The sequence below is a fragment of the Ruditapes philippinarum genome, unplaced genomic scaffold (assembly GCF_026571515.1).
Source record: "Ruditapes philippinarum isolate M1 unplaced genomic scaffold, ASM2657151v2 ctg2462_1_1_1_1, whole genome shotgun sequence".
In the NCBI taxonomy this organism is placed as follows: Eukaryota; Metazoa; Mollusca; class Bivalvia; order Venerida; family Veneridae; genus Ruditapes; species Ruditapes philippinarum.
The window spans coordinates 69,424-79,702 of NW_026865695.1; the positions used below are offsets into that span (position 1 = coordinate 69,424).

Consider the following 10,279-nt stretch of genomic DNA (forward strand, 5'->3'; position numbering starts at 1 on the left):
TTCTCACAACAAAACTGATAATACCAGTAGCTTCGTTAAAGAAAAATATGAACAACCAACACGTGTGTGTCGACAAAGCTGACAACGTTTATCCTATATCAATATGGTAACAGTTTGAACTGTCAGATAAAAAAAAATAAGAAACTGAAAAAATGTTTTATTTCTTTATCTTAAGGTGATAGACTGATAGAGAGACATTGACACTCCAAATACACAAACCTTCTATAAAAATAGTTGGGCATTTCATGATATTTGTCTGTCATGAAACTGGACATTCTGTTCACTTTAATTCTAAGACGAGTAAGATTTACGTTTGTGTATGAATATCTTAGTCATGCTTTGAAACGGACAGATACATTTCAATACAAAAGAGCAGTGTTGTTATGTAGAATCAGATAGAGTTTTATATATTTTACGAAAAATGTTTGAAAATCGGCGTCTCTATTCTACAAATTCGAAAGTAAATTGAGAAAATATTTGTAACAAAAGCAAATGATCCCAAGTTTTAAATAATATTGTATTACTGTTAACGGCAAGTAAAGATTTGCGTATAACAAATTCTGAACTATTTGCCCCTTAGCACAACGGTTCGACCCTCCGATTGCATATTTTATAATCATAACGATCAGTGTATCTTCACAGGTGCCAACCCGTTAATAAAAGTATGTATGGAGGCGCACATATAAAGCTAAACAGGTGTGACATCATCAAAACAATAACATGTAGATATTTAAAACTATATTTTACATAAATATATTTTACAATGAAGCAAAATAAAATGTAATAATTATTGTGTCAATTAATTATGGTAAACATTGAATTTGTTAAAATTTCTTCATGAAACATTTAAAACAACCTTGTACTTTTCAACATATTTATAATTTCAAACATTCATACATCAAAGTTATATCTTTACTTTCACATACTTTGTTTTGTGTTGTATTCTTAACACTCACGTAACATCTGTCTTTATAATATATATACATTGCGACTTATACCTCATGCTGACACCAATAAACATGTGATATTAATACAAAATACTTCACCTAAACACAAGTCATATGAAACTGCGAGTCAATAAGGAATTAAGTGTAGAAAAGGAACGAAAGCAAATATGCGTAAATATACATAATAACAGTTTATTGTCCAAGCTTAACCTTTGTAAACCATCGATTTATTTTAGCTCCAAATATGTTTTCAATTTTTCATAATATAAGGTGTTACATGTATGTCTCTAAAGCCTTTATGAAAATTGGCAGTAAAATAGGTTTAAATATTTTGTACATTTAACTAACAATACACATTTATGTATCTAAGAATCCAAACACAATATTGTATACATTGAGACTTGTTTCACAAATCGTGCATTTTTTTCTATATTGTTAAAATGAACACAATGATAAAAACTACGGGCGTTTATTTGTACATAAATAACAGTGATTGAAAGTGATATAAATAATAATGATTAGATATGCCAAAATGTATGAACTGCTCCATTCCGTGATAATATCTTTAAATAAATATGTAATCTTCATTAAGTAATAAAACCTTGCTATAACAGTCTTAACAAAGAAAAACGAAACACATATACGAGTATATTACAGAAGAATTGTTGTATTTTTACGGAAAAGCGTTAACAGATGGCTTATTTTACTAAATCTTTTATTTTCGTTGCCTAATCTTATTTCTCACTTTCATACAAAATGAATGTCATTATATAAAGAGAAATCTTTCTTGTTATATAAGATTGTTTAAACTTTTGAAAATGTAGTGGACCGGCTTATTGTTGAACTTATCTTCCTTGATAGATATCGGGATTCTGATATGTCCTGACCTGCCCGCTGGTATTCAGACGGTTTAGGTAGGCACAGATAGCAAAGGTACTTCTTAAAATTCTTTCTGAAATTTTGGCTAAATATACTGTAAAGAATCGGATTAGCCGCTGAATTGACATTAGATATGACAATACTAAATACGAGAAACGACCACGTGCCTTGAAATGGTTTTGGAGAGAACGTGTTGTAGAACAGTAAGATTTGTGGTGGGGCGTAACATACAATGTATACAAGCACACTTGATGCCAACATTTTCACGACATCTTTTCGAGCTTTTATCGTATCTGAAGTTTTGTCATGTTTAGGCCGGGTTTCCTTCCGCATCTGGAATCGAGCATGCAGTTCTTCTGTACTGGCGTATAGCTTCTTTCCGATCACAGCGTACAATATAACCTAAAGAAAAAAAGTTATGTTTAACGTAGTTGTTTGTGATAAAAGATATGTAAGAAGAGGTGATATGTCTACGTTTTTTTAATTTGTCGTTTACAAATTTTCATTAACGATGTGGCTCATTTCAGATAGAGATGGCAAAAAATGTTTAAGTTGAATATTGTTACTTTAAGTATAACTTGACAACACTTCACTCTTAATCATTATATGGTGTTTAATAAATGATTACCGCCTCCGTGGTCGAGGGGTTAGAGTCGATGACTTCTAATCCAGTTACCTCTCTGGCGTGGGTTCGATCCCCGGGAGATGCTTTGGTAGTTTAGCGCGGAGGAAGGTAGTCTAGTACTGGTGTAACTCTCCAGGAACGATGGTTAGGAAACTACCTGCCTATATGACTGAAATACTGTTGAAAAAGGCGTAAAATGAAACAAACAAACAAACAAACATAATAAATGATTAATCTTGTTTACCTGAACAGTGACCGGTATAAAGTAGAAGAATGCAAACTGCATGTATTCGAAGAACTGCTGGTACTGTCTTTCCGGAAATGTATTAATACAATGCTTGTATGGGATTGATGGATGTGGATACTTTAATGTGTTGAAAATTGCAGTTGGCAAACCACATGCTAACGACGTCGGCCATATAAACAATATGGCGAATACTATTTTTCTTCGTCCGCACAATATATGTGCTTTTAGAGGGTATACTATTGCAACAAATCTGAAAAAAGAAATGAAAATATCGTCTAATTGTTTATGTTTGATCGGACCTCAGTTAATAAAACTTTTGTACCAAAACATATTTTCCCTTGATATGAATCGAGATATTTCAATAGCTGTTCAAAACTAACTCACTATGTTTCAGGTTTTTTTTAAGACACTACATCTCAAAACTTATAGTGGCTATGTATTTAAATGATTAAAAGACCGATCAAGTAAGGTCAATATTGCTTTAAAAATATGAATATTTAGTATTTCTAATATTCTAAAACGTTAGTTAATCTGTCAGAGATTAGGACTTGTTTAATATGTCTTTTATCGGCATCATATTCTTAATGATATTAATGTTGACTTCAAATAATTTGTTTTAATTAGATATTAATACTATATATGTACATTTGTTTATCAATGCATTAAAAATTATCTTGTTCGGTTAAAAAAGAAAATTTCATTATTTAAAGAAAGTATCGATCGAATGAATAACTAAAGCATTTTTAATAAAAGCTTTGGAACAGTATTTTTGTAGTATATTACTAGACATGGGCACATAATGCAATAAGGAAATTACTTGTAGTTAAGTGTTATCTTTTTTTGAAAACTTTACGTTTTAAAATGATTAACATTATGTTTAAGTTTAACTGGTTATGTATTTGATATTTTAGTGAATTTGTCTGAAATTTAGTCAAATTATTGGACGGTTAGAATGCATTAAAAGCATTTATTTTTAAGTATACGAGTAAGTAATGTAAGTAATATTAATGGAATAATTAGCTTCCACCCTAGAAAAATTCAGTTGATATATATATATATAGTGTTTACTGTACTATAAGATGTAATTATCATTAGGTTAAACTCACTTCTACCTCAGGTCTGACCTCATAACCTTTACTGTACGACTAAATTCCTACAATAAAAACCGCGAATAAACATTTTTACCACATTTTAACATCATTGCCGTTACTGTTTTACTATCTAATAGATGATTTTTAATTATTGGCTTTCTTTCTCTTTTAAATTTTTTGTCAAGAAATTGGGCTTCGTAGTTTGATAACTAATCTAGAGTTTTAACTGCTTTTAAGAGACTTCCTTTTCTATCCAACAATTTAGAGAACAAAACTTGTCAGAGTAAAAATAATTATGTTGATGATAATAATAAGAAATATCCTCTACCTTTCTAGAAGTGTTTGTTATTTTTAATATAAAAGTATCGATATCCGTACAGTAATGACTAGTAAACAGTGTAAAAGATAATTTGGATTGTGTTAAAATGAGGAAAAACATCAAATTATAACTTTCCTGTGCAAAATCTAGACCTGAAATCTAAATCAATCGGCGCTTTTTATGATCACATTGAAAATAAATTTAAATGAAACTATAGATAAATGAATAAAACGGAAATGGAAAGAAGTTCGACTCATGATCAAGGAGGACATTATTTCCAATTTGAAAATTTAAAAAAAAAGTTACGGTACGTCTTTTTGAATACTTTAGGAAATTTGAAAGTAATAATAGTCATAAAATATAAGAGAAATCACTATATTTATCACAACCTATATACCTCGTTACTTTCATAGTTAGGATAATTCTGCACATTTTGACACAGTGTATGCCATTTTTAGACGGTAATGCATTGTGCTACTTATTTTATGTATTTATTTATTTATTTATTTGTTTAACAAAAGTTTTAACTGAGTACATTTTATATATACATTTTTATATTCATTAAAATTAGCATGCATTTCGCCGTGTGAGATTTAAATGTGTAAACTTCATACTCCAGTTTTGCAATCAATGCAATGTGTCTTCATATTTTGACAAAGCCACAGTTAACTAATTTTCTGTTCACAAAGACATCTTTTTGTATCATTACTTAAAACTGTAAATTTATTATCAACAAACTCATCTAAAGAATTAATTGGTTTAGGCAAATATGTTTATTTTGCATCGTGTAATAGACAGAGAAATTAAATTCATTTTTATACTTCCCGTGCTAACCTTTTTGTACTTTTTACATTGGATCTTGTATCACTGTTTACATTATATATACTTTATGGCTATAATGTTGTTATAACATTTATGCAAATAAAATGTTGTTGTTGTAATTGTCCACTTTTCATATCCATGATTTGCCGTTTACATTTTAAATATTTCAAATTGTCATCATATTTTTTTCTTAACATTAATTATGTTTGTATTGTTAATGTAATCTTCATTTAGAATAAGCATATGTGTTTTAAAAATAAGTTTCAGGTAAAATTGATTGTCGTTTGAATAACATGACTACTATTCCTAATACGGTCACATGTTTTTTTTGCTGACAAATGAATACTTTTTTATATAATCTTACTCATTTACTTGTGCTTTTTTATGTCTAAACTTATCATAAAATTTATACATGTATAATTATGACTGTAGCTACAATACCAATTATTGTTTGTACTGTATTATATTGCGTTACATTGTTATTTTTCGCATGGCTATTGAGAAAACGGCACTATATATTTATTTGATTAGCAGGAAAATGAAATATTTTGTTTCATTATGTCACCTATAAAATAAAATGAGTACATTTTTCTTTTATTTGCTGAAGTATTTTCGTATTTCGAAGAAACCATTGTAACAGTCACCGAAAGAGATATACTAAGACACCAATAAAAATTTACGTAATTCGATATTAGTCAGTAAGTGTTATACACATTTGCGATGCTATGAGCCTAATAAACAGTGTATTAATTATATCGTTCCAACGATGCAATAAAAAAAACTTGTACATTGATATCGTTCTAAGATTACTTCTTTTACTTGTACTCGATAAAAAAAGCAAACTTATAATTATGTAAATTCACTACTTTAGACATTGAATGTTTCTAACATTTCAAGCATGAAAAAAGGTCTAATACTTTCAAAATTATTTCTTGGAAATTACTTTATTCATACCATCAGACATATTATTCAACAGTGTATAACATTTACCGTACTCGCCTTTTATTCATTTCAAGATATTTTTCTCTATGTGTTTATCACATCTTTTTTTCAGCATCTGTGATCTTTATATTAAGTTATTTATAGGGAAATTATTCTCGGCGAATGGATAGCAATTAATTTAAATATAGATTAATGTGTAAAAGGACCTTTTCAATCTGTAGTGTATTAATGATTCCCTGAATTATAGGTATTGTCTCCAGGGAATACGAGAGACACAGCTGAATAGAGCGATCATTTCAATTATTGTTTAAAGATCTCTACCAATGCAGCGTATAACAGATAAAATGAGTCTGTTTTTTTCTCATTTATATATATTACTTGAAATGGGAAAATTTACGTAACGGATATATCAACTGATAATTAAACTTAATGATGTTATCTGATCACATGTTGTTTAAAATTATGACTTTTTTCCTATTTCTTTTAAAAGATTGTTCATGGAGAATTCCGATTAACGTCACATTAAGAAATGTAGCAAGATTGCCACCGATTCATTTGCTTTCATTGTTTTTGAGTGATGCTACTACCAAGTACTTATATAGATCACATTGCAATTGATGTCCTGTCGTCTCAAAAACCTCAACACATTTTAAACATGCGTATTGTTGATTTTACAAACAGACAGAATGCTATTAAAAAAAAGATAATACGTTTAAAAGCCGATTATGTCTCAGAAAAATACTTTTTTTTATTTCTCAAAAACTTTGGTATTTTATTTCAATCCCTAACAACACCTCCACCCCCCCCCCGAAAAAAAAACACCACATAGGTAAACTATCTCTTTTTAAATAGTATTTTGTATGGAATTCAAAATACTACTCTGTTTACATTTTGCAACATTTACAACACATTACTGCACATTCAGCGCTATTTTCTATGTTGTTATGAAAGACCAGTCAATTTTTCGACGAAATAACGAGATAAGACATAAATTTCTTGTGCAATCTTTATTTTTAAAAATAGTATTATAAAAAACATGGTAATACACTTTTATTATATTAAATACTTTAATTAGAAGTGAGATTCGTTCATCATTACGGACAAAAAGAGATTGTATGCTTTTATTTTCCTTTATGAATTGAAGATAGATCATAAGTTCTTTTGTCAATTAAAAATAAATGTAATAGTATTGAAAAAAAAATGTTTTGTAATATGACGTTTAAAGTGTATAAATCTTTATTTTTAACATTTTCCTCTGACTTTTTTCTTTCTTTCCTGCTAAACTATTGAAACAGAAATGCTTCTTAAATATTTCCAATCATCTTTGTACATAAATGAAACAGTCTTTGCATTTAAATCATTTCTTTCGTGATAAATAATAAAAGATTAACCTTTTATTTAAAAAATGTCATTCTTGGTACCGTTGAGCGATTACCGTTCTTTCATCACGCGTGTGTTAAATGAAAAATGAATTAGTATAATTCGAAAAACTGTTTGATGTCATAATGATAAAAATACAGTAGGAATTCTATTACAGGCTTCAAAAAGACACATTATTAAATTATCTATTTATTTATCATATCTACAGGGAGCCGTCTATACATTGTTAACCTATGAAAAGATAAAATGTAGCATTCAGTTACAACATGAATGTCAAGTGCGTTTGTAATAAAACTTTTACTTTTTTACGATACCGCATCATGAAGTTATGACTTGGTTAATTGTTTGAGTAACCACAAGTTGTTCGACGTGAATAAAAATGCGTTTGGACGTTATATGTTAATAAAAACGTCGCTGTTTTTGTCATATTAATGAAATATTTATATACAGGTAACACTATTATATATTGTAAAATAAACAGCTTTTGTGTGAAAATATGTAATACAGTTATGATATTCTTTTTAATGTTTGATATCCACATTAAGCAAGTTTATATATAATTTAAAGTGTAAGTTTTTATACTGTTTTTATCAGGTTTAGCATTTTCCTTGTATTTACTTCGTATATATTAATAAGCAATAACATGCAAGTACGAGTAACAGCATTATCTCGCAGAAATGGTTTATGCTCAATTCGCATTGTTTTATTATGATTAAAATTCATAACAGAAAATGTCTTGAATATAACAACATATTGTAAAAATACGATTAAACTATATATAAAATAAAGAAATACGGAATCCCTAAAGAACGTCCAAAACGACAAAATTTAAAATGTTGCGGACTCGGTTTGATTGAGCCTGTTCGTGTACGGCATTGAAAATCTTATTAGTTAATATTTAGATAGGTTTTTTTATAAAATAGTTTTTCCTTTTATTCTTTTTTTCACATAACAACTTATAAAAAATCATTTCCCTTTAATACCTAAAAATTAACACACTTTAAGAAACCTGGTTGTTTATTAAATACTTTTTTGCTTAAAGAAATGATCTTACCTTTCTATACAAACGGAGACAAGTGATAATATTGACACATAAAGACTAACAACAAGGATGAATCTGTTGACCTTGCAAAGTGCAGCACCCAAAAGCCAACCGCGGTTCATCATAAACTGTACAATCTCCGGGATCCCTACCAACATTATCACAAAATCTGCGACAGCTAAGTTCATTATAAAAATGTTAGTTAAAGACTGTCTCATTTTCCTGTCAAATAAGATTACGATTATAACAAGACTGTTACCAATCAACCCGACAGTCCCAATGATGATAAAGAGCATAGACAGTAACACAATGGTTTCCATCGATGCTGGTTCGGGTGGTCCTGCAAAAACCATTGTGTTATTTTCACTGCTTCCATTATTAAAATTACTGAAGTTAATAAAATCCCTATCTAAAGTCGTTTCGTTATTTGTGATGTTGTAATCCTGAGTGTAATTAAATGCAATGTTTGTTGCATTAAGTAATTTCAAAGATGTATTTAAAGCCATCATTTTAAACGAAAACAAATTTATTTTTCTAAGTATAACATGTGTTTAATATATCCTAAATGTCAACTGTGCACATATATTAATGAAAAATAATAATAATGTGTTTATTCACTTTTTTAACCGATAAATGAATGAAATGCAAAACCGTCCGATCTTAAATTTAAACACAAATATTTTGTCCTTGCTCCGCAAATCCAATTCAGTAGAATGAAAGAATTTGTGCCACACAGGCCGTTAGTTTATTTCCATATATCAATATTTCAAAGACAAGCATAAAAGAAACTGAAATTACATTAACGTTATATTTCTTCTTTTTCTGCTATCAATTCATCACCAAATTCAATTTCCATATGTCGCCAGTTATACAACGCAACCTCCTTTATTAATCCTGTTTCCTTACAGTCGATTTTCCAGTTCTCGCCTCTAATAAACTCCGGTTTTCCTTTCAAAGCGAACGTTTAATTTACCACTGCGTTAACTATCGCGAGTATTATAACATACGCATATTCAAATTAATCCGCGATCTATATCCAATAAACATACGGTTATTAACCCGACACTGTATTTATAATACACACGTAAATATAATTCAATTAGTATAAATTGTTTATATTCACATAGTGATCTGTTACAGTCTTCAGTTACTTCTATCTTCCGAATGGTTTTCGCATTTTCAAGATCACTGCAGGGTCTTATCGTCTGAATACCAATGGAGGTCAAATATGATATTGGACTGTCTCTTACATCCTTTCTTGATTACTTAATGCCAAAAGCCTAACATCAGAAATATGTTAAATGTTCGCAAAGAAAAAAAACAGTCCTGCAGAGTCACAGAAATAATTATTATTCTTTATTTAAATGATAGAAAACTATTTTCGGTACATTACATGCCTGTGTGTGTAAAATATGTCTTTATGTGTTTATAAAAAATAACACCAAGTTACTTCACAATTTATAATATAAAGACTCAATTTTCATTTCAGAGCAGTTATTAGATATTTTTCAAAGCAATTTTTACTGTTTATTTGAATTAACTGTGCAAAGAAATTATATGATTATGTTAAATATATTGCATGCATTTAAATAACAAGCTAGATTTTAGAGTGTATTATAGCCAATATTTTTTTTACACTCATTGCTTAGTACTGGTATGTTTCAGGAACGGATTCGAATGTTTCAATAAGCTTATAGTTTCCAACACAATCGAACTAAAATGAATAAGTATAAACTAAACTAATATTTTAAAGAAATAGGAGTCTTTGACTTCATTTTCAATCCTGTATTTTAAATTATAACCCCTCACTTTTTTCGTAATGCTAACTTCCCATAGGCCTATGGTAGTTATTTTACTGTTAATGCAAGTTACTAAATTACTAAGAATTTTGTATTGTTACATAGGTAACAGTATTTTTAACAGTATAAAATCTTGTCACGTTGTCTATTTTCTAAATAAAATGAAATAAAATGGCCGCCATTTTT

General features: G+C 29.0%; 1 protein-coding gene across 1 annotated transcript; it reads right to left on the minus strand.

Moving 5' to 3' along the window:
• Positions 1-669: 669 nt before the first annotated feature.
• On the minus strand, positions 670-9,465 carry LOC132730019 (neuropeptide receptor 15-like). Its single transcript, XM_060715863.1, has 3 exons — positions 8,307-9,465; positions 2,696-2,948; positions 670-2,228 (listed from the first exon to the last, which is right to left on the minus strand). Exons 1-3 carry the CDS (start codon positions 8,801-8,803, stop codon positions 1,752-1,754), a joined length of 1,227 nt encoding a protein of 408 aa, XP_060571846.1. The 5' UTR covers positions 8,804-9,465; the 3' UTR covers positions 670-1,751.
• Positions 9,466-10,279: the final 814 nt, after the last annotated feature.

Bases quoted from the DNA above. Each gene is read 5' to 3' on its own strand.
- LOC132730019 (XM_060715863.1), bottom strand. From the start codon at position 8,803: ATGATGGCTTTAAATACATCTTTGAAATTACTTAATGCAACAAACATT. The intron at 2,949-8,306 runs GTAAGATCATTT...TTCTTTTTTCAG, and splicing joins GTCTCCGTTTGTATAGAAAG to ATTTGTTGCAATAGTATACC. The intron at 2,229-2,695 runs GTAAACAAGATT...TTTTTTCTTTAG, and splicing joins TTATACCGGTCACTGTTCAG to GTTATATTGTACGCTGTGAT.